Raw genomic sequence first — 26153 nt, 5'->3', positions numbered from 1 at the left:
TTCATGTTGTAAAAACAATTCGCTGCACAAATGGAGAAATTAGATAATTCATCAATAATAATTAGAGGTGATTGGCATGCACTGTGTAATATGCTACAGATACGGTGAAGTATGCAAATAAAATAATAAGAAGAATATTCACAAGAAGATACACTCAAAAATGGAAGAATAAAAGGTTACTACATTTATATGAGAAAATATGAACGAGTTATTTTTCGGATGAATACTAAACTCCCAAAGGTAGTGCAGTATGCATCTGGGAAACCGAGTTCATATTTCCCATACAAATGCAGTAATCATTTTAGTATACATTCATTTTCTTATTATACCTAAGGCTTAATTATAAAAATAAACTGACCAAATAAGAGGACGAGGTGCAATAAATTTTAGAGTAGTTAATACTAGTTATGTGAAGAGAATTTGTACGTATCGCTGTATATCTGCTACTGTTGATCACTATTGATCAATATATAAGTAATGATAATAACAATCATGATGCAACACATTTAAAACAAAACAATCAATTGTATGCAATAATGGAAAAATTAGCTGTACGCTGAGAACTTATCTCTTACTCCAACTGAACCAGAACAAAATTATCAGCTGTAGAAAGACAGACAGACAAAGAGACAGAGCGAATATGAGAGAGAGTCTAAGTTAAACTGTTTGTATGATAATGACGTTCTTGAAGACACGGTCGATGAAATTACTGAAAGCAAACATAAACCTTCTCCTGCAAGAAATAGTTAACGCCATGACCTTAAGAGCAAACATAATATGGAACATATAGATGCATAGAGGATCTAAAATACTTTGTAATCTTTAGAAAAGGCATTAAACCGACAAATCGGTACAACAGATGATCTGAAATTGGAAGTTATCAAACAGATCTGATCAACATTTAAACTGATCTGCAAGAATGTCTATAAGCAATGAAAAGCATGAAAAATGCCAATTCATCTGGCTTTGATGAGTTTACTTTTGAGTACTATAAGTGTTTGATTCAATAGAATGGCGTTTATAGAAAATTCCTTAGAAATCTTTTTTGTTTGGTCTATCAATCTTGAAATGGTTTCAAGTCTTTTATCAGGATATATGAGGCTGAATGCTAAATACTGGATACTAGTTGTACCCTATATGACATGGGTTCAGACAGGGTGACCACATTTCCCTGAAAGTTCAAATGTCGTATTAGTTGAGGACGATATTTGTTTCGATATTGTAAACGACTTAGGGGTATGGACCTTGCATCAGGTTTAAAGCAAACTGGTTTATACAAACTGTGGCAGAGTTGTGCTTAGTTCTGCCTATTGTGCTTTCATTGCACGCGTTGCTTTCATTGTTTGAAGATGGGTCCTACACTAATGTCATATACAACGACTATACCAGCACACGCTCTTTTCATTTGCACTTGTAAAAGATTATCTGGGCGCCTTGTAAAAACGAAGATCAGATGGTTAAGGGTTTTTTTTTGCAGCTTCATTACCATGACTGACGGGAATATAGATTGAAGCTGATCACCGTGGTGGTAAGGCACCAGATCTTTGGAGAGCAACTGGATTGACTTAACGGAATGATAGCAATAATGATCTCTGCCGATTAAATCCTGCGATCAAGCCCTGACTCAAGATCCCGATGGGACTAGATAATGAGTTGCGGTTTAGTGCGAGCAGTTATGGCGTAGAGAGACCAGTTGACTTTACCATGCAAAAGTTTCTGATTTCTCAATCTAGACCAACTGCCCTCGGCTAAAAATGTCACAGACGTGTCCTCTACAATGCTAAATTGTTCTCTCGACATATTCCTTGTTTTATGACAGAACGATCCTACAATACCCCTGCCCCAATTCTAAGCAGATGCAAGTGGAGCAAAAGATGAGCTAAAAATTGTGTCCAGTCATGAACAATACTGTCACATTAGCAATAACGGACTATTTATCACTGTACTCATTGAGATGGCTAGCAACAAGAGCATTTATCAGCCCGCGTCCTTAAAGACTATGGACAACAATGCTAAAACCTCATATGTTAGCACCAGTGTCGCTTCCAAACTGTCATGGTATGTCCCACCTTAAGCGGTGAACTCAACTTGGTCGGAAAGAAGAGAACATGCAGAACGTTAATGGACCAGAACCGATGCCCATTTAAGGATCGGTTTTCTTAAAAAACAAACAAACAATTATTTCAAATGTATAAAAGAAAGAAATAAAGGAACATACTATAAAATCCTTGAATAAAGGGTCAAACACTGTTATATAAGATGCACTTTTTAAAGAACACCCAAAGCACAAGGTTGTTGCTGGTGGTATATACTAGTAATTATTCCTAACTGAGCTTAAAACACAAAATAAATGAATGAAGAATACAAAACATCTTATTTATTCTATATGAGGGATGCCACTCTCCAATGACTGATGAATAACTGAATCTAAACCCAAAGATTTCAAAACTATTTAAAATATTGCAAATTTTCTGTTAAGCCCTAAAATCGGATTATCACACATTGTTGATATACTGTTTAAAATTGCATAGCTATACATCTTAGAGTTTGTGTGCTGTAGCGTAAAACTGGATTGTAGACTAAAGTATTGATTTATCAATGAATAGGAGCAAACACGGTTCTGTTCACTTCTCCTGTTGACATCGACTCATAACAACGAGAAGACTGGGTCAGGACTTTATGAATCTTCAATTATATACCCCGTAGACTAATTCTCGGGATTTTAATGACCAAGGTGCAGACCTGAAAACTGAGAAGTTTGCAATATTGGTCGGATTCGTTTGTTGCATCAGCACGAGAACAAATCTCTATGCCTAGAAGTGGAATCACTCTTGTCGTTGCTTAAATCATATAAGGTTTGTTATTTGGAGCTAGATATATTAGAGGATATTTTATTAGTATTCTGCAAAGTCGACTTTGTTCATCGGTGATAAAGGAAGGGTTCCGTTACATCAACATGGACAATTAATGGATGGGAAGTTCTAACTTCTCGCAGACAAGGTCAGTATGTCTGACTGTACATTGGATCAAACCTCGTGATGTATGATTTGTGAGTTAGTTTTAAAAAAAAAACATGCTGACATGCCCAACCATTTGTAAAGAGTAGTAAATGGGTTTTCAAGATGGACAGTGTAGAGGCCATTCTGGATATGCAAGTGGCATCATTTAATTTTGGACCAACTAGACATGATAAAACGTCTTTAAATAATAAAACCATGATGTTTATTCGACTTTCTGTTTGGGGGATGTAGACTTTCAATGTCTGACATCACCACCATTACAATAGCAATATCAAGATTCTCAAGACTGGACAACAGAAAACTATTTTTATTTAGGACTAACGAAATATCAAAAGAAGTTTTTCAGTGAAAATCATAGGATGATAAGATCATCCATTCTTGAGGAGTAGTGACAATGTGATTTCCGATAATGATGTCTCAGTTGTATAATATTTAGAATTAACTAGATTATGAAATGAATATGTGTATAAGTTTCATGACAAATGTCCATGTAGTTTATGATTATTACTAATACGACTTTTATGCAAACGGGGATGTACGGACAATGGTTAACAATGGAAGACAAAGGAGAGACTATTATATAAGCCCTTCTGGTCTGCGACCTGCAGGTCTACAAACCTAAAGTATATGCAAACGTTTAATCTAGAATATACGGACGATATGCATACATGTTCCAAGTTATCCTTTGTAATGTTTTGTTTTGTGTTGGAAGAAAGAACAAAAATGAGCGATAAAGAGTTGGGATAAGTCAAGGCCATCAGGACTCACTATATGCCAAATCAACTGATTCCTTCACTCCAACTCAAAATAAATATGAATGTCCGTTTGCATTTATTACATACCCCTCTATCGTGCTTTCTCAATAATGTATGAACTAAATTCGAAATGAATAAGGATTTGTACATGTTTAATTCTTTGCATCAGTGAGTACTGATTCACGAACATTCGTCACAAAACCTAAATACGTCAAGTGTGTGATATGAAAATTCAAACTGGACATCCATATCAAACACAAGATCAGTAATGTACATTTAGAGGTTCCGCAATAAATGATAAGTATGTAATGATAAAGTTTAAAATGAATTTCCCGTGAGATACCGAGGAGAGGTAATTGTCCGGCAAATTTTCTATAGGTACTGGCTTTTCTTTCGTTGGAACTTGATATACTGTGTGTACACTTTCCCCCACACCTACCTTATGTGTCGATATGAAAATGCTCTGGTCCCAAAGGATAACTTGGAACATGCATACATGTTCCAAGTTTTCCTTTGTAATGTTTTGTTTTGTGTTGGAAGAAAGAACAAAAATTAGCGATAAAGAGTTGGGATAAGTCAAAGCCATCAGGACTCACTATATGCCAAATCAACTGATTCCTTCACTCCAACTCAAAATAAATATGAATGTCCGTTTGCATTTATTACATACCCCTCTATCGTGCTTTCTCAATAATGTATGAACTAAATGCGAAATGAATAAGGATTTGTACATGTTTAATTCTTTGCATCAGTGAGTACTGATTCACGAACATTCGTCACAAAACCTAAATACGTCAAGTGTGATATGAAAATTCAAACTGGACATCCATATCAAACACAAGATCAGTAATGTACATTTAGAGGTTCCGCAATAAATGATAAGTATGTAATGATAAAGTTTAAAATGAATTTCCCGTGAGATACCGAGGAGAGGTAATTGTCCGGCAAATTTTCTATAGGTACTGGCTTTTCTTTCATTGGAACTTGATATACTGTGTGTACACTTTCCCCTACACCTACCTTATGTGTCGATATGAAAATGCTCTGGTCCCAAAGGATAACTTGGAACATGCATACGTGTTCCAAGTTATCCTTTGTAATGTTTTGTTTTGTGCTGGAAGAAAGAACAAAAATTAGCGATAAAGAGTTGGGATAAGTCAAAGCCATCAGCACTCACTATATGCCAAATCAACTGATTCCTCACTCCAACTCAAAATAAATATGAATGTCCGTTTGCATTTATTACATATCCCTCTATCGTGCTTTCTCAATAATGTATGAACTAAATTCGAAATGAATAAGGATTTGTACATGTTTAATTCTTTGCATCAGTGAGTACTGATTCACGAACATTCGTCACAAAACCTAAATACGTCAAGTGTGTGATATGAAAATTCAAACTGGACATCCATATCAAACACAAGATCAGTAATGTACATTTAGAGGTTCCGCAATAAATGATAAGTATGTAATGATAAAGTTTAAAATGAATATCCCGTGAGATACCGAGGAGAGGTAATTGTCCGGCAAATTTTCTATAGGTACTGGCTTTTCTTTCATTGGAACTTGATATACTGTGTGTACACTTTCCCCCACACCTACCTTATGTGTCGACATGGAAATGCTCTGGTCCCATGGGTGCTCAGTTTGGGGTACAGGACGAGCGATAACTGTTTCTTTACTGGATGAAGAATCCGATGTGGAATCCGATGAGGACTTATCACTCTGTTACAATGAAGAACAAATGTCATCAGTGAAATATGTGATCTTAGACAAGTGTTCATATGATATGAAATTAAGGGCAAATGTAGAAAATAATGTACCTACAAATGTTATAAGCTTTAGGAAGAGGTATATTACTTATATTAGCCAATTTTAAAAATGACAACAACATCAAGGTATTCGACTTAAACCAGTTGTCAGGATAATGTCCCAGGTTGTGTAAATTGCCTGAAATGAATATTGCTATAAATCTGATTTATCCATGCTAACCGTCAACACATAGTCCCAATACTTACAATTGCTGGATTAAACCAGGCAGCTTATGCTAATTAGCTAATTAACATGTAACGCAATTATGTGTTCCGAAACTCCACCGTTTATCTAACTGTATTTATAAAAGAAGGCTACTTCCGACTTAATGTTTGCGTCATCATAGTAAACACTGGATTTGAAGTATGATTAATATCTGATTCCAGATAAAATAATACAGTATCTGCTGTTAAATCGAACTAATATGAGATTTGTCTCTAAACACTGACCTAAACTTTATCAATATTGTTTCCATAAAATGACATACAGCTTTCGCTCAAATCAAATATAATTTCAAGAATTGTAAAACGACCAGTGTAATACCAAGTAATATCTTTTGCTGTTCTTAATTCATCAGCACATCCCTTTTTTGCACCAAGCCATATAACCTGGGGTTAGAGAAATTCACCCTCGATCCAGAGAATATATATTATTATAAATAATCAAATAATAGTATTAGCAGCACCTTAGGGAAAATGCAATTTCATGTTGTAAAAACAATTCGCTGCACAAATGGAGAAATTAGATAATTCATCAATAATAACTAAAGGTGATTGGCATGCACTGTGTAATATGCTACAGATACGGTGAAGTATGCAAATAAAATAATAAGAAGAATATTCACAAGAAGATACACTCAAAAATGGAAGAATAAAAGGTTACTACATTTATATGAGAAAATATGAACGAGTTATTTTTCGGATGAATACTAAACTCCCAAAGGTAGTGCAGTATGCATCTGGGAAAACGAGTTCATATTTCCCATACAAATGCAGTAATCATTTTAGTATACATTCATTTTCTTATTATACCTAAGGCTTAATTATAAAAATAAACTGACCAAATAAGAGGACGAGGTGCAATAAATTTTAGAGTAGTTAATACTAGTTATGTGAAGAGAATTTGTACGTATCGCTGTATATCTGCTACTGTTGATCACTATTGATCAATATATAAGTAATGATAATAACAATCATGATGCAACACATTTAAAACAAAACAATCAATTGTATGCAATAATGGAAAAATTAGCTGTACGCTGAGAACTTATCTCTTACTCCAACTGAACCAGAACAAAATTATCAGCTGTAGAAAGACAGACAGACAAAGAGACAGAGCGAATATGAGAGAGAGTCTAAGTTAAACTGTTTGTATGATAATGACGTTCTTGAAGACACGGTCGATGAAATTACTGAAAGCAAACATAAACCTTCTCCTGCAAGAAATAGTTAACGCCATGACCTTAAGAGCAAACATAATATGGAACATATAGATGCATAGAGGATCTAAAATACTTTGTAATCTTTAGAAAAGGCATTAAACCGACAAATCGGTACAACAGATGATCTGAAATTGGAAGTTATCAAACAGATCTGATCAACATTTAAACTGATCTGCAAGAATGTCTATAAGCAATGAAAAGCATGAAAAATGCCAATTCATCTGGCTTTGATGAGTTTACTTTTGAGTACTATAAGTGTTTGATTCAATAGAATGGCGTTTATAGAAAATTCCTTAGAAATCTTTTTTGTTTGGTCTATCAATCTTGAAATGGTTTCAAGTCTTTTATCAGGATATATGAGGCTGAATGCTAAATACTGGATACTAGTTGTACCCTATATGACATGGGTTCAGACAGGGTGACCACATTTCCCTGAAAGTTCAAATGTCGTATTAGTTGAGGACGATATTTGTTTCGATATTGTAAACGACTTAGGGGTATGGACCTTGCATCAGGTTTAAAGCAAACTGGTTTATACAAACTGTGGCAGAGTTGTGCTTAGTTCTGCCTATTGTGCTTTCATTGCACGCGTTGCTTTCATTGTTTGAAGATGGGTCCTACACTAATGTCATATACAACGACTATACTAGCACACGCTCTTTTCATTTGCACTTGTAAAAGATTATCTGGGCGCCTTGTAAAAACTAAGATCAGATGGTTAAGGTTTTTTTTGCAGCTTCATTACCATGACTGACGGGAATATAGATTGAAGCTGATCACCGTGGTGGTAAGGCACCAGATCTTTGGAGAGCAACTGGATTGACTTAACGGAATGATAGCAATAATGATCTCTGCCGATTAAATCCTGCGATCAAGCCCTGACTCAAGATCCCGATGGGACTAGATAATGAGTTGCGGTTTAGTGCGAGCAGTTATGGCGTAGAGAGACCAGTTGACTTTACCATGCAAAAGTTTCTGATTTCTCAATCTAGACCAACTGCCCTCGGCTAAAAATGTCACAGACGTGTCCTCTACAATGCTAAATTGTTCTCTCGACATATTCCTTGTTTCATGACAGGACGATCCTACAATACCCCTGCCCCAATTCTAAGCAGATGCAAGTGGAGCAAAAGATGAGCTAAAAATTGTGTCCAGTCATGAACAATACTGTCACATTAGCAATAACGGACTATTTATCACTGTACTCATTGAGATGGCTAGCAACAAGAGCATTTATCAGCCCGCGTCCTTAAAGACTATGGACAACAATGCTAAAACCTCATATGTTAGCACCAGTGTCGCTTCCAAACTGTCATGGTATGTCCCACCTTAAGCGGTGAACTCAACTTGGTCGGAAAGAAGAGAACATGCAGAACGTTAATGGACCAGAACCGATGCCCATTTAAGGATCGGTTTTCTTAAAAAACAAACAAACAATTATTTCAAATGTATAAAAGAAAGAAATAAAGGAACATACTATAAAATCCTTGAATAAAGGGTCAAACACTGTTATATAAAATGCACTTTTTAAAGAACACCCAAAGCACAAGGTTGTTGCTGGTGGTATATACTAGTAATTATTCCTAACTGAGCTTAAAACACAAAATAAATGAATGAAGAATACAAAACATCTTATTTATTCTATATGAGGGATGCCACTCTCCAATGACTGATGAATAACTGAATCTAAACCCAAAGATTTCAAAACTATTTAAAATATTGCAAATTTTCTGTTAAGCCCTAAAATCGGATTATCACACATTGTTGATATACTGTTTAAAATTGCATAGCTATACATCTTAGAGTTTGTGTGCTGTAGCGTAAAACTGGATTGTAGACTAAAGTATTGATTTATCAATGAATAGGAGCAAACACGGTTCTGTTCACTTCTCCTGTTGACATCGACTCATAACAACGAGAAGACTGGGTCAGGACTTTATGAATCTTCAATTATATACCCCGTAGACTAATTCTCGGGATTTTAATGACCAAGGTGTAGACCTGAAAACTGAGAAGTTTGCAATATTGGTCGGATTCGTTTGTTGCATCAGCACGAGAACAAATCTCTATGCCTAGAAGTGGAATCACTCTTGTCGTTGCTTAAATCATATAAGGTTTGTTATTTGGAGCTAGATATATTAGAGGATATTTTATTAGTATTCTGCAAAGTCGACTTTGTTCATCGGTGATAAAGGGAGGGTTCCGTTACATCAACATGGACAATTAATGGATGGGAAGTTCTAACTTCTCGCAGACAAGGTCAGTATGTCTGACTGTACATTGGATCAAACCTCGTGATGTATGATTTGTGAGTTAGTTTTAAAAAAAAAAACATGCTGACATGCCCAACCATTTGTAAAGAGTAGTAAATGGGTTTTCAAGATGGACAGTGTAGAGGCCATTCTGGATATGCAAGTGGCATCATTTAATTTTGGACCAACTAGACATGATAAAACGACTTTAAATAATAAAACCATGATGTTTATTCGACTTTCTGTTTGGGGGATGTAGACTTTCAATGTCTGACATCACCACCATTACAATAGCAATATCAAGATTCTCAAGACTGGACAACAGAAAACTATTTTTATTTAGGACTAACGAAATATCAAAAGAAGTTTTTCAGTGAAAATCATAGGATGATAAGATCATCCATTCTTGAGGAGTAGTGACAATGTGATTTCCGATAATGATGTCTCAGTTGTATAATATTTAGAATTAACTAGATTATGAAATGAATATGTGTATAAGTTTCATGACAAATGTCCATGTAGTTTATGATTATTACTAATACGACTTTTATGCAAACGGGGATGTACGGACAATGGTTAACAATGGAAGACAAAGGAGAGACTATTATATAAGCCCTTCTGGTCTGCGACCTGCAGGTCTACAAACCTAAAGTATATGCAAACGTTTAATCTAGAATATACGGACGATATGCATACATGTTCCAAGTTATCCTTTGTAATGTTTTGTTTTGTGTTGGAAGAAAGAACAAAAATGAGCGATAAAGAGTTGGGATAAGTCAAGGCCATCAGGACTCACTATATGCCAAATCAACTGATTCCTTCACTCCAACTCAAAATAAATATGAATGTCCGTTTGCATTTATTACATACCCCTCTATCGTGCTTTCTCAATAATGTATGAACTAAATTCGAAATGAATAAGGATTTGTACATGTTTAATTCTTTGCATCAGTGAGTACTGATTCACGAACATTCGTCACAAAACCTAAATACGTCAAGTGTGTGATATGAAAATTCAAACTGGACATCCATATCAAACACAAGATCAGTAATGTACATTTAGAGGTTCCGCAATAAATGATAAGTATGTAATGATAAAGTTTAAAATGAATTTCCCGTGAGATACCGAGGAGAGGTAATTGTCCGGCAAATTTTCTATAGGTACTGGCTTTTCTTTCATTGGAACTTGATATACTGTGTGTACACTTTCCCCCACACCTACCTTATGTGTCGATATGAAAATGCTCTGGTCCCAAAGGATAACTTGGAAAATGCATACATGTTCCAAGTTATCCTTTGTAATGTTTTGTTTTGTGTTGGAAGAAAGAACAAAAATTAGCGATAAAGAGTTGGGATAAGTCAAAGCCATCAGGACTCACTATATGCCAAATCAACTGATTCCTTCACTCCAACTCAAAATAAATATGAATGTCCGTTTGCATTTATTACATACCCCTCTATCGTGCTTTCTCAATAATGTATGAACTAAATTCGAAATGAATAAGGATTTGTACATGTTTAATTCTTTGCCTCAGTGAGTACTGATTCACGAACATTCGTCACAAAACCTAAATACGTCAAGTGTGTGATATGAAAATTCAAACTGGACATCCATATCAAACACAAGATCAGTAATGTACATTTAGAGGTTCCGCAATAAATGATAAGTATGTAATGATAAAGTTTAAAATGAATTTCCCGTGAGATACCGAGGAGAGGTAATTGTCCGGCAAATTTTCTATAGGTACTGGCTTTTCTTTCATTGGAACTTGATATACTGTGTGTACACTTTCCCCCACACCTACCTTATGTGTCGACATGGAAATTCTCTGGTCCCATGGGTGCCCAGTTTGGGGTAAAGGACGAGCGATAACTGTTTCTTTACTGGATGAAGAATCCGATGTGGAATCCGATGAGGACTTATCACTCTGTTACAATGAAGAACAAATGTCATCAGTGAAATATGTGATCTTAGACAAGTGTTCATATGATATGAAATTAAGGGCAAATGTAGAAAATAATGTACCTACAAATGTTATAAGCTTTAGGAAGAGGTATATTACTTATATTAGCCAATTTTAAAAATGACAACAACATCAAGGTATTCGACTGAAACCTGTTGTCAGGATAATGTCCCAGGTTGTGTAAATTGCCTGAAATGAATATTGCTATAAATCTGATTTATCCATGCTAACCGTCAACACATAGTCCCAATACTTACAATTGCTGGATTAAACCAGGCAGCTTATGCTAATTAGCTAATTAACATGTAACGCAATTATGTGTTCCGAAACTCCACCGTTTATCTAACTGTATTTATAAAAGAAGGCTACTTCCGACTTAATGTTTGCATCATCATAGTAAACACTGGATTTGAAGTATGATTAATATCTGATTCCAGATAAAATAATACAGTATCTGCTGTTAAATCGAACTAATATGAGATTTGTCTCTAAACACTGACCTAAACTTTATCAATATTGTTTCCATAAAATGACATACAGCTTTCGCTCAAATCAAATATAATTTCAAGAATTGTAAAACGACCAGTGTAATACCAAGTAATATCTTTTGCTGTTCTTAATTCATCAGCACATCCCTTTTTTGCACCAAGCCATATAACCTGGGGTTAGAGAAATTCACTCTCGATCCAGAGAATATATATTATTATAAATAATCAAATAATAGTATTAGCAGCACCTTAGGGAAAATGCAATTTCATGTTGTAAAAACAATTCGCTGCACAAATGGAGAAATTAGATAATTCATCAATAATAATTAGAGGTGATTGGCATGCACTGTGTAATATGCTACAGATACGGTGAAGTATGCAAATAAAATAATAAGAAGAATATTCACAAGAAGATACACTCAAAAATGGAAGAATGAAAGGTTACTACATTTATATGAGAAAATATGAACGAGTTATTTTTCGGATGAATACTAAACTCCCAAAGGTAGTGCAGTATGCATCTGGGAAAACGAGTTCATATTTCCCATACAAATGCAGTAATCATTTTAGTATACATTCATTTTCTTATTATACCTAAGGCTTAATTATAAAAATAAACTGACCAAATAAGAGGACGAGGTGCAATAAATTTTAGAGTAGTTAATACTAGTTATGTGAAGAGAATTTGTACGTATCGCTGTATATCTGCTACTGTTGATCACTATTGATCAATATATAAGTAATGATAATAACAATCATGATGCAACACATTTAAAACAAAACAATCAATTGTATGCAATAATGGAAAAATTAGCTGTACGCTGAGAACTTATCTCTTACTCCAACTGAACCAGAACAAAATTATCAGCTGTAGAAAGACAGACAGACAAAGAGACAGAGCGAATATGAGAGAGAGTCTAAGTTAAACTGTTTGTATGATAATGACGTTCTTGAAGACACGGTCGATGAAATTACTGAAAGCAAACATAAACCTTCTCCTGCAAGAAATAGTTAACGCCATGACCTTAAGAGCAAACATAATATGGAACATATAGATGCATAGAGGATCTAAAATACTTTGTAATCTTTAGAAAAGGCATTAAACCGACAAATCGGTACAACAGATGATCTGAAATTGGAAGTTATCAAACAGATCTGATCAACATTTAAACTGATCTGCAAGAATGTCTATAAGCAATGAAAAGCATGAAAAATGCCAATTCATCTGGCTTTGATGAGTTTACTTTTGAGTACTATAAGTGTTTGATTCAATAGAATGGCGTTTATAGAAAATTCCTTAGAAATCTTTTTTGTTTGGTCTATCAATCTTGAAACGGTTTCAAGTCTTTTATCAGGATATATGAGGCTGAATGCTAAATAATGGATACTAGTTGTACACTATATGACATGGGTTCAGACAGGGTGACCACATTTCCCTGAAAGTTCAAATGTCGTATTAGTTGAGGACGATATTTGTTTCGATATTGTAAACGACTTAGGGGTATGGACCTTGCATCAGGTTTAAAGCAAACTGGTTGATACAAACTGTGGCAGAGTTGTGCTTAGTTCTGCCTATTGTGCTTTCATTGCACGCGTTGCTTTCATTGTTTGAAGATGGGTCCTACACTAATGTCATATACAACGACTATACTAGCACACGCTCTTTTCATTTGCACTTGTAAAAGATTATCTGGGCGCCTTGTAAAAACGAAGATCAGATGGTTAAGGGTTTTTTTTTGCAGCTTCATTACCATGACTGACGGGAATATAGATTGAAGCTGATCACCGTGGTGGTAAGGCACCAGATCTTTGGAGAGCAACTGGATTGACTTAACGGAATGATAGCAATAATGATCTCTGTCGATTAAATCCTGCGATCAAGCCCTGACTCAAGATCCCGATGGGACTAGATAATGAGTTGCGGTTTAGTGCGAGCAGTTATGGCGTAGAGAGACCAGTTGACTTTACCATGCAAAAGTTTCTGATTTCTCAATCTAGACCAACTGCCCTCGGCTAAAAATGTCACAGACGTGTCCTCTACAATGCTAAATTGTTCTCTCGACATATTCCTTGTTTCATGACAGGACGATCCTACAATACCCCTGCCCCAATTCTAAGCAGATGCAAGTGGAGCAAAAGATGAGCTAAAAATTGTGTCCAGTCATGAACAATACTGTCACTTTAGCAATAACGGACTATTTATCACTGTACTCATTGAGATGGCTAGCAACAAGAGCATTTATCAGCCCGCGTCCTTAAAGACTATGGACAACAATGCTAAAACCTCATATGTTAGCACCAGTGTCGCTTCCAAACTGTCATGGTATGTCCCACCTTAAGCGGTGAACTCAACTTGGTCGGAAAGAAGAGAACATGCAGAACGTTAATGGACCAGAACCGATGCCCATTTAAGGATCGGTTTTCTTAAAAAACAAACAAACAATTATTTCAAATGTATAAAAGAAAGAAATAAAGGAACATACTATAAAATCCTTGAATAAAGGGTCAAACACTGTTATATAAAATGCACTTTTTAAAGAACACCCAAAGCACAAGGTTGTTGCTGGTGGTATATACTAGTAATTATTCCTAACTGAGCTTAAAACACAAAATAAATGAATGAAGAATACAAAACATCTTATTTATTCTATATGAGGGATGCCACTCTCCAATGACTGTTGAATAACTGAATCTAAACCCAAAGATTTCTAAACTATTTAAAATATTGCAAATTTTCTGTTAAGCCCTAAAATCGGATTATCACACATTGTTGATATACTGTTTAAAATTGCATAGCTATACATCTTAGAGTTTGTGTGCTGTAGCGTAAAACTGGATTGTAGACTAAAGTATTGATTTATCAATGAATAGGAGCAAACACGGTTCTGTTCACTTCTCCTGTTGACATCGACTCATAACAACGAGAAGACTGGGTCAGGACTTTATGAATCTTCAATTATATACCCCGTAGACTAATTCTCGGGATTTTAATGACCAAGGTGTAGACCTGAAAACTGAGAAGTTTGCAATATTGGTCGGATTCGTTTGTTGCATCAGCACGAGAACAAATCTCTATGCCTAGAAGTGGAATCACTCTTGTCGTTGCTTAAATCATATAAGGTTTGTTATTTGGAGCTAGATATATTAGAGGATATTTTATTAGTATTCTGCAAAGTCGACTTTGTTCATCGGTGATAAAGGGAGGGTTCCGTTACATCAACATGGACAATTAATGGATGGGAAGTTCTAACTTCTCGCAGACAAGGTCAGTATGTCTGACTGTACATTGGATCAAACCTCGTGATGTATGATTTGTGAGTTAGTTTTAAAAAAAAAACATGCTGACATGCCCAACCATTTGTAAAGAGTAGTAAATGGGTTTTCAAGATGGACAGTGTAGAGGCCATTCTGGATATGCAAGTGGCATCATTTAATTTTGGACCAACTAGACATGATAAAACGTCTTTAAATAATAAAACCATGATGTTTATTCGACTTTCTGTTTGGGGGATGTAGAGTTTCAATGTCTGACATCACCACCATTACAATAGCAATATCAAGATTCTCAAGACTGGACAACATAATAATATTTTTATTTAGGACTAACGAAATATCAAAAGAAGTTTTTCAGTGAAAATCATAGGATGATAAGATCATCCTTTCTTGAGGAGTAGTGACTATGTGATTTCCGATAATGATGTCTCAGTTGTATAATATTTAGAATTAACTAGATTATGAAATGAATATGTGTATAAGTTTCATGACAAATGTCCATGTAGTTTATGATTATTACTAATACGACTTTTATGCAAACGGGGACGTACGGACAATGGTTAACAATGGAAGACAAAGGAGAGACTATTATATAAGCCCTTCTGGTCTGCGACCTGCAGGTCTACAAACCTAAAGTATATGCAAACGTTTAATCTAGAATATACGGACGATATGCATACATGTTCCAAGTTATCCTTTGTAATGTTTTGTTTTGTGTTGGAAGAAAGAACAAAAATTAGCGATAAAGAGTTGGGGTAAGTCAAGGCCATCAGGACTCACTATATGCCAAATCAACTGATTCCTTCACTCCAACTCAAAATAAATATGAATGTCCGTTTGCATTTATTACATACCCCTCTATCGTGCTTTCTCAATAATGTATGAACTAAATTCGAAATGAATAAGGATTTGTACATGTTTAATTCTTTGCATCAGTGAGTACTGACTCACGAACATTGTCACAAAACCTAAATACGTCAAGTGTGTGATATGAAAATTCAAACTGGACATCCATATCAAACACAAGATCCGTAATGTACATTTAGAGGTTCCGCAATAAATGATAAGTATGTAATGATAAAGTTTAAAATGAATATCCCGTGAGATACCGAGGAGAGGTAATTGTCCGGCAAATTTTCTATAGGTACTGGCTTTTCTTTCATTGGAACTTGATATACTGTGTGTACACTTTCCCCCACACCTACCTTATGTGTCGACATGGAAATGCTCTGGTCCGATGGGTGCTCAGTTTGGGGTACAGGACGAGCGATAACTGTTTCTTTACTGGATGAAGAATCCGATGTGGAATCCGATGAGGACTTATCACTCTGTTACAATGAAGAACAAATGTCATCAGTGAAATATGTGATCTTAGACAAGTGTTCATATGATATGAAATTAAGGGCAAATGTAGAAAATAATGTACCTACAAATGTTATAAGCTTTAGGAAGAGGTATATTACTTATATTAGCTAATTTTAAAAATGACAACAATATCAAGGTATTCGACTTAAACCAGTTGTCAGGATAATGTCCCAGGTTGTGTAAATTGCCTGAAATGAATATTGCTATAAATCTGATTTATCCATGCTAACCGTCAACACATAGTCCCAATACTTACAATTGCTGGATTAAACCAGGCAGCTTATGCTAATTAGCTAATTAACATGTAACGCAATTATGTGTTCCGAAACTCCACCGTTTATCTAACTGTGTTTATAAAAGAAGGCTACTTCCGACTTAATGTTTGCATCATCATAGTAAACACTGGATTTGAAGTATGATTAATATCTGATTCCAGATAAAATAATACAGTATCTGCTGTTAAATCGAACTAATATGAGATTTGTCTCTAAACACTGACCTAAACTTTATCAATATTGTTTCCATAAAATGACATACAGCTTTCGCTCAAATCAAATATAATTTCAAGAATTGTAAAACGACCAGTGTAATACCAAGTAATATCTTTTGCTGTTCTTAATTCATCAGCACATCCCTTTTTTGCACCAAGCCATATAACCTGGGGTTAGAGAAATTCACTCTCGATCCAGAGAATATATATTATTATAAATAATCAAATAATAGTATTAGCAGCACCTTAGGGAAAATGCAATTTCATATTGTAAAAACAATTCGCTGCACAAATGGAGAAATTAGATAATTCATCAATAATAATTAGAGGTGATTGGCATGCACTGTGTAATATGCTACAGATACGGTGAAGTATGCAAATAAAATAATAAGAAGAATATTCACAAGAAGATACACTCAAAAATGGAAGAATAAAAGGTTACTACATTTATATGAGAAAATATGAACGAGTTATTTTTCGGATGAATACTAAACTCCCAAAGGTAGTGCAGTATGCATCTGGGAAAACGAGTTCATATTTCCCATACAAATGCAGTAATCATTTTAGTATACATTCATTTTCTTATTATACCTAAGGCTTAATTATAAAAATAAACTGACCAAATAAGAGGACGAGGTGCAATAAATTTTAGAGTAGTTAATACTAGTTATGTGAAGAGAATTTGTACGTATCGCTGTATATCTGCTACTGTTGATCACTATTGATCAATATATAAGTAATGATAATAACAATCATGATGCAACACATTTAAAACAAAACAATCAATTGTATGCAATAATGGAAAAATTAGCTGTACGCTGAGAACTTATCTCTTACTCCAACTGAACCAGAACAAAATTATCAGCTGTAGAAAGACAGACAGACAAAGAGACAGAGCGAATATGAGAGAGAGTCTAAGTTAAACTGTTTGTATGATAATGACGTTCTTGAAGACACGGTCGATGAAATTACTGAAAGCAAACATAAACCTTCTCCTGCAAGAAATAGTTAACGCCATGACCTTAAGAGCAAACATAATATGGAACATATAGATGCATAGAGGATCTAAAATACTTTGTAATCTTTAGAAAAGGCATTAAACCGACAAATCGGTACAACAGATGATCTGAAATTGGAAGTTATCAAACAGATCTGATCAACATTTAAACTGATCTGCAAGAATGTCTATAAGCAATGAAAAGCATGAAAAATGCCAATTCATCTGGCTTTGATGAGTTGACTTTTGAGTACTATAAGTGTTTGATTCAATAGAATGGCGTTTATAGAAAATTCCTTAGAAATCTTTTTTGTTTGGTCTATCAATCTTGAAATGGTTTCAAGTCTTTTATCAGGATATATGAGGCTGAATGCTAAATAATGGATACTAGTTGTACCCTATATGACATGGGTTCAGACAGGGTGACCACATTTCCCTGAAAGTTCAAATGTCGTATTAGTTGAGGACGATATTTGTTTCGATATTGTAAACGACTTAGGGGTATGGACCTTGCATCAAGTTTAAAGCAAACTGGTTTATACAAACTGTGGCAGAGTTGTGCTTAGTTCTGCCTATTGTGCTTTCATTGCACGCGTTGCTTTCATTGTTTGAAGATGGGTCCTACACTAATGTCATATACAACGACTATACCAGCACACGCTCTTTTCATTTGCACTTGTAAAAGATTATCTGGGCGCCTTGTAAAAACGAAGATCAGATGGTTAAGGTTTTTTTTTTGCAGCTTCATTACCATGACTGACGGGAATATAGATTGAAGCTGATCACCGTGGTGGTAAGGCACCAGATCTTTGGAGAGCAACTGGATTGACTTAACGGAATGATAGCAATAATGATCTCTGTCGATTAAATCCTGCGATCAAGCCCTGACTCAAGATCCCGATGGGACTAGATAATGAGTTGCGGTTTAGTGCGAGCAGTTATGGCGTAGAGAGACCAGTTGACTTTACCATGCAAAAGTTTCTGATTTCTCAATCTAGACCAACTGCCCTCGGCTAAAAATGTCACAGACGTGTCCTCTACAATGCTAAATTGTTCTCTCGACATATTCCTTGTTTCATGACAGAACGATCCTACAATACCCCTGCCCCAATTCTAAGCAGATGCAAGTGGAGCAAAAGATGAGCTAAAAATTGTGTCCAGTCATGAACAATACTGTCACATTAGCAATAACGGACTATTTATCACTGTACTCATTGAGATGGCTAGCAACAAGAGCATTTATCAGCCCGCGTCCTTAAAGACTATGGACAACAATGCTAAAACCTCATATGTTAGCACCAGTGTCGCTTCCAAACTGTCATGGTATGTCCCACCTTAAGCGGTGAACTCAACTTGGTCGGAAAGAAGAGAACATGCAGAACGTTAATGGACCAGAACCGATGCCCATTTAAGGATCGGTTTTCTTAAAAGACAAACAATCAATTATTTCAAATGTATAAAAGAAAGAAATAAAGGAACATACTATAAAATCCTTGAATAAAGGGTCAAACACTGTTATATAAAATGCACTTTTTAAAGAACACCCAAAGCACAAGGTTGTTGCTGGTGGTATATACTAGTAATTATTCCTAACTGAGCTTAAAACACAAAATAAATGAATGAAGAATACAAAACATCTTATTTATTCTATATGAGGGATGCCACTCTCCAATGACTGATGAATAACTGAATCTAAACCCAAAGATTTCAAAACTATTTAAAATATTGCAAATTTTCTGTTAAGCCCTAAAATCGGATTATCACACATTGTTGATATACTGTTTAAAATTGCATAGCTATACATCTTAGAGTTTGTGTGCTGTAGCGTAAAACTGGATTGTAGACTAAAGTATTGATTTATCAATGAATAGGAGCAAACACGGTTCTGTTCACTTCTCCTGTTGACATCGACTCATAACAACGAGAAGACTGGGTCAGGACTTTATGAATCTTCAATTATATACCCCGTAGACTAATTCTCGGGATTTTAATGACCAAGGTGTAGACCTGAAAACTGAGAAGTTTGCAATATTGGTCGGATTCGTTTGTTGCATCAGCACGAGAACAAATCTCTATGCCTAGAAGTGGAATCACTCTTGTCGTTGCTTAAATCATATAAGGTTTGTTATTTGGAGCTAGATATATTAGAGGATATTTTATTAGTATTTTGCAAAGTCGACTTTGTTCATCGGTGATAAAGGAAGGGTTCCGTTACATCAACATGGACAATTAATGGATGGGAAGTTCTAACTTCTCGCAGACAAGGTCAATATGTCTGACTGTACATTGGATCAAACCTCGTGATGTATGATTTGTGAGTTAGTTTTAAAAAATAAAACATGCTGACATGCCCAACCATTTGTAAAGAGTAGTAAATGGGTTTTCAAGATGGACAGTGTAGAGGCCATTCTGGATATGCAAGTGGCATCATTTAATTTTGGACCAACTAGACATGATAAAACGTCTTTAAATAATAAAACCATGATGTTTATTCGACTTTCTGTTTGGGGGATGTAGACTTTCAATGTCTGACATCACCACCATTACAATAGCAATATCAAGATTCTCAAGACTGGACAACAGAAAACTATTTTTATTTAGGACTAACGAAATATCAAAAGAAGTTTTTCAGTGAAAATCATAGGATGATAAGATCATCCATTCTTGAGGAGTAGTGACAATGTGATTTCCGATAATGATGTCTCAGTTGTATAATATTTAGAATTAACTAGATTATGAAATGAATATGTGTATAAGTTTCATGACAAATGTGCATGTAGTTTATGATTATTACTAATACGACTTTTATGCAAACGGGGATGTACGGACAATGGTTAACAATGGAAGACAAAGGAGAGACTATTATATAAGCCCTTCTTGTCTGCGACCTGCAGGTCTACAAACCTAAAGTATATGCAAACGTTTAATCTAGAATATACGGACGATATGCATACATGTTCCAAGTTATCCTTTGTAATGTTTTGTTTTGTGTTGGAAGAAAGAACAAAAATGAGCGATAAAGAGTTGGGATAAGTCAAGGCCATCAGGACTCATTATATGCCAAATCAACTGATTCCTTCACTCCAACTCAAAATAAATATGAATGTCCGTTTGCATTTATTACATACCCCTCTATCGTGCTTTCTCAATAATGTATGAACTAAATTCGAAATGAATAAGGATTTGTACATGTTTAATTCTTTGCATCAGTGAGTACTGATTCACGAACATTCGTCACAAAACCTAAATACGTCAAGTGTGTGATATGAAAATTCAAACTGGACATCCATATCAAACACAAGATCCGTAATGTACATTTAGAGGTTCCGCAATAAATGATAAGTATGTAATGATAAAGTTTAAAATGAATTTCCCGTGAGATACCGAGGAGAGGTAATTGTCCGGCAAATTTTCTATAGGTACTGGCTTTTCTTTCATTGAAACTTGATATACTGTGTGCACACTTTCCCCCACACCTACCTTATGTGTCGATATGAAAATGCTCTGGTCCCAAAGGATAACTTGGAAAATGCATACATGTTCCAAGTTATCCTTTGTAATGTTTTGTTTTGTGTTGGAAGAAAGAACAAAAATTAGCGATAAAGAGTTGGGATAAGTCAAAGCCATCAGGACTCACTATATGCCAAATCAACTGATTCCTTCACTCCAACTCAAAATAAATATGAATGTCCGTTTGCATTTATTACATACCCCTCTATCGTGCTTTCTCAATAATGTATGAACTAAATTCGAAATGAATAAGGATTTGTACATGTTTAATTCTTTGCATCAGTGAGTACTGATTCACGAACATTCGTCACAAAACCTAAATACGTCAAGTGTGTGATATGAAAATTCAAACTGGACATCCATATCAAACACAAGATCAGTAATGTACATTTAGAGGTTCCGCAATAAATGATAAGTATGTAATGATAAAGTTTAAAATGAATTTCCCGTGAGATACCGAGGAGAGGTAATTGTCCGGCAAATTTTCTATAGGTACTGGCTTTTCTTTCATTGGAACTTGATATACTGTGTGTACACTTTCCCCCACACCTACCTTATGTGTCGACATGGAAATGCTCTGGTCCCATGGGTGCCCAGTTTGGGGTAAAGGACGAGCGATAACTGTTTCTTTACTGGATGAAGAATCCGATGTGGAATCCGATGAGGACTTATCACTCTGTTACAATGAAGAACAAATGTCATCAGTGAAATATGTGATCTTAGACAAGTGTTCATATGATATGAAATTAAGGGCAAATGTAGAAAATAATGTACCTACAAATGTTATAAGCTTTAGGAAGAGGTATATTACTTATATTAGCCAATTTTAAAAATGACAACAACATCAAGGTATTCGACTGAAACCAGTTGTCAGGATAATGTCCCAGGTTGTGTAAATTGCCTGAAATGAATATTGCTATAAATCTGATTTATCCATGCTAACCGTCAACACATAGTCCCAATACTTACAATTGCTGGATTAAACCAGGCAGCTTATGCTAATTAGCTAATTAACATGTAACGCAATTATGTGTTCCGAAACTCCACCGTTTATCTAACTGTATTTATAAAAGAAGGCTACTTCCGACTTAATGTTTGCATCATCATAGTAAACACTGGATTTGAAGTATGATTAATATCTGATTCCAGATAAAATAATACAGTATCTGCTGTTAAATCGAACTAATATGAGATTTGTCTCTAAACACTGACCTAAACTTTATCAATATTGTTTCCATAAAATGACATACAGCTTTCGCTCAAATCAAATATAATTTCAAGAATTGTAAAACGACCAGTGTAATACCAAGTAATATCTTTTGCTGTTCTTAATTCCTCAGCACATCCCTTTTTTGCACCAAGCCATATAACCTGGGGTTAGAGAAATTCACTCTCGATCCAGAGAATATATATTATTATAAATAATCAAATAATAGTATTAGCAGCACCTTAGGGAAAATGCAATTTCATGTTGTAAAAACAATTCGCTGCACAAATGGAGAAATTAGATAATTCATCAATAATAATTAGAGGTGATTGGCATGCACTGTGTAATATGCTACAGATACGGTGAAGTATGCAAATAAAATAATAAGAAGAATATTCACAAGAAGATACACTCAAAAATGGAAGAATGAAAGGTTACTACATTTATATGAGAAAATATGAACGAGTTATTTTTCGGATGAATACTAAACTCCCAAAGGTAGTGCAGTATGCATCTGGGAAAACGAGTTCATATTTCCCATACAAATGCAGTAATCATTTTAGTATACATTCATTTTCTTATTATACCTAAGGCTTAATTATAAAAATAAACTGACCAAATAAGAGGACGAGGTGCAATAAATTTTAGAGTAGTTAATACTAGTTATGTGAAGAGAATTTGTACGTATCGCTGTATATCTGCTACTGTTGATCACTATTGATCAATATATAAGTAATGATAATAACAATCATGATGCAACACATTTAAAACAAAACAATCAATTGTATGCAATAATGGAAAAATTAGCTGTACGCTGAGAACTTATCTCTTACTCCAACTGAACCAGAACAAAATTATCAGCTGTAGAAAGAAAGACAGACAAAGAGACAGAGCGAATATGAGAGAGAGTCTAAGTTAAACTGTTTGTATGATAATGACGTTCTTGAAGACACGGTCGATGAAATTACTGAAAGCAAACATAAACCTTCTCCTGCAAGAAATAGTTAACGCCATGACCTTAAGAGCAAACATAATATGGAACATATAGATGCATAGAGGATCTAAAATACTTTGTAATCTTTAGAAAAGGCATTAAACCGACAAATCGGTACAACAGATGATCTGAAATTGGAAGTTATCAAACAGATCTGATCAACATTTAAACTGATCTGCAAGAATGTCTATAAGCAATGAAAAGCATGAAAAATGCCAATTCATCTGGCTTTGATGAGTTGACTTTTGAGTACTATAAGTGTTTGATTCAATAGAATGGCGTTTATAGAAAATTCCTTAGAAATCTTTTTTGTTTGGTCTATCAATCTTGAAATGGTTTCAAGTCTTTTATCAGGATATATGAGGCTGAATGCTAAATACTGGATACTAGTTGTACCCTATATGACATGGGTTCAGACAGGGTGACCACATTTCCCTGAAAGTTCAAATGTCGTATTAGTTGAGGACGATATTTGTTTCGATATTGTAAACGACTTAGGGGTATGGACCTTGCATCAGGTTTAAAGCAAACTGGTTTATACAAACTGTGGCAGAGTTGTGCTTAGTTCTGCCTATTGTGCTATCATTGCACGCGTTGCTTTCATTGTTTGAAGATGGGTCCTACACTAATGTCATATACAACGACTATACCAGCACACGCTCTTTTCATTTGCACTTGTAAAAGATTATCTGGGCGCCTTGTAAAAACGAAGATCAGATGGTTAAGGTTTTTTTTTTGCAGCTTCATTACCATGACTGACGGGAATATATATTGAAGCTGATCACCGTGGTGGTAAGGCACCAGATCTTTGGAGAGCAACTGGATTGACTTAACGGAATGATAGCAATAATGATCTCTGTCGATTAAATCCTGCGATCAAGCCCTGACTCAAGATCCCGATGGGACTAGATAATGAGTTGCGGTTTAGTGCGAGCAGTTATGGCGTAGAGAGACCAGTTGACTTTACCATGCAAAAGTTTCTGATTTCTCAATCTAGACCAACTGCCCTCGGCTAAAAATGTCACAGACGTGTCCTCTACAATGCTAAATTGTTCTCTCGACATATTCCTTGTTTCATGACAGAACGATCCTACAATACCCCTGCCCCAATTCTAAGCAGATGCAAGTGGAGCAAAAGATGAGCTAAAAATTGTGTCCAGTCATGAACAATACTGTCACATTAGCAATAACGGACTATTTATCACTGTACTCATTGAGATGGCTAGCAACAAGAGCATTTATCAGCCCGCGTCCTTAAAGACTATGGACAACAATGCTAAAACCTCATATGTTAGCACCAGTGTCGCTTCCAAACTGTCATGGTATGTCCCACCTTAAGCGGTGAACTCAACTTGGTCGGAAAGAAGAGAACATGCAGAACGTTAATGGACCAGAACCGATGCCCATTTAAGGATCGGTTTTCTTAAAAAACAAACAAACAATTATTTCAAATGTATAAAAGAAAGAAATAAAGGAACATACTATAAAATCCTTGAATAAAGGGTCAAACACTGTTATATAAAATGCACTTTTTAAAGAACACCCAAAGCACAAGGTTGTTGCTGGTGGTATATACTAGTAATTATTCCTAACTGAGCTTAAAACACAAAATAAATGAATGAAGAATACAAAACATCTTATTTATTCTATATGAGGGATGCCACTCTCCAATGACTGATGAATAACTGAATCTAAACCCAAAGATTTCAAAACTATTTAAAATATTGCAAATTTTCTGTTAAGCCCTAAAATCAAATTATCACACATTGTTGATATACTGTTTAAAATTGCATAGCTATACATATTAGAGTCTGTGTGCTGTAGCGTAAAACTGGATTGTAGACTAAAGTATTGATTTATCAATGAATAGGAGCAAACACGGTTCTGTTCACTTCTCCTGTTGACATCGACTCATAACAACGAGAAGACTGGGTCAGGACTTTATGAATCTTTAATTATATACCCCGTAGACTAATTCTCGGGATTTTAATGACCAAGGTGTAGACCTGAAAACTGAGAAGTTTGCAATATTGGTCGGATTCGTTTGTTGCATCAGCACGAGAACAAATCTCTATGCCTAGAAGTGGAATCACTCTTGTCGTTGCTTAAATCATATACGGTTTGTTATTTGGAGCTAGATATATTAGAGGATATTTTATTAGTATTCTGCAAAGTCGACTTTGTTCATCGGTGATAAAGGGAGGGTTCCGTTACATCAACATGGACAATTAATGGATGGGAAGTTCTAACTTCTCGCAGACAAGGTCAATATGTCTGACTGTACATTGGATCAAACCTCGTGATGTATGATTTGTGAGTTAGTTTAAAAAAAAAAAACATGCTGACATGCCCAACCATTTGTAAAGAGTAGTAAATGGGTTTTCAAGATGGACAGTGTAGAGGCCATTCTGGATATGCAAGTGGCATCATTTCATTTTGGACCAACTAGACATGATAAAACGTCTTTAAATAATAAAACCATGATGTTTATTCGACTTTCTGTTTGGGGGATGTAGACTTTCAATGTCTGACATCACCACCATTACAATAGCAATATCAAGATTCTCAAGACTGGACAACATAAT

At 35.2% G+C, this 26153-nt stretch overlaps 1 protein-coding gene across 1 annotated transcript in view; it reads right to left on the bottom strand.

Moving 5' to 3' along the window:
• Positions 1 to 2143: 2143 nt before the first annotated feature.
• The window catches only part of LOC149792422 (uncharacterized), a 181429-nt gene continuing 157419 nt past the window's right edge, over positions 2144 to 26153 (bottom strand). The window contains exons 14-17 of the mRNA XM_089969571.1: positions 21921 to 22043; positions 11086 to 11208; positions 5378 to 5500; positions 2144 to 2158 (exon numbers count right to left, since the gene is read on the bottom strand). Coding sequence (XP_089825697.1) covers positions 2144 to 2158; positions 5378 to 5500; positions 11086 to 11208; positions 21921 to 22043 — 384 coding nt within the window. The remainder of the gene's footprint in view (positions 2159 to 5377; positions 5501 to 11085; positions 11209 to 21920; positions 22044 to 26153) is intronic.

The sequence above is a fragment of the Sinohyriopsis cumingii genome, chromosome 9 (assembly GCF_028554795.1).
Source record: "Sinohyriopsis cumingii isolate HCF-2022 chromosome 9, ASM2855479v2, whole genome shotgun sequence".
In the NCBI taxonomy this organism is placed as follows: domain Eukaryota; kingdom Metazoa; phylum Mollusca; class Bivalvia; order Unionida; family Unionidae; genus Sinohyriopsis; species Sinohyriopsis cumingii.
This window is presented reverse-complemented; position numbering and strand designations above follow the sequence as displayed.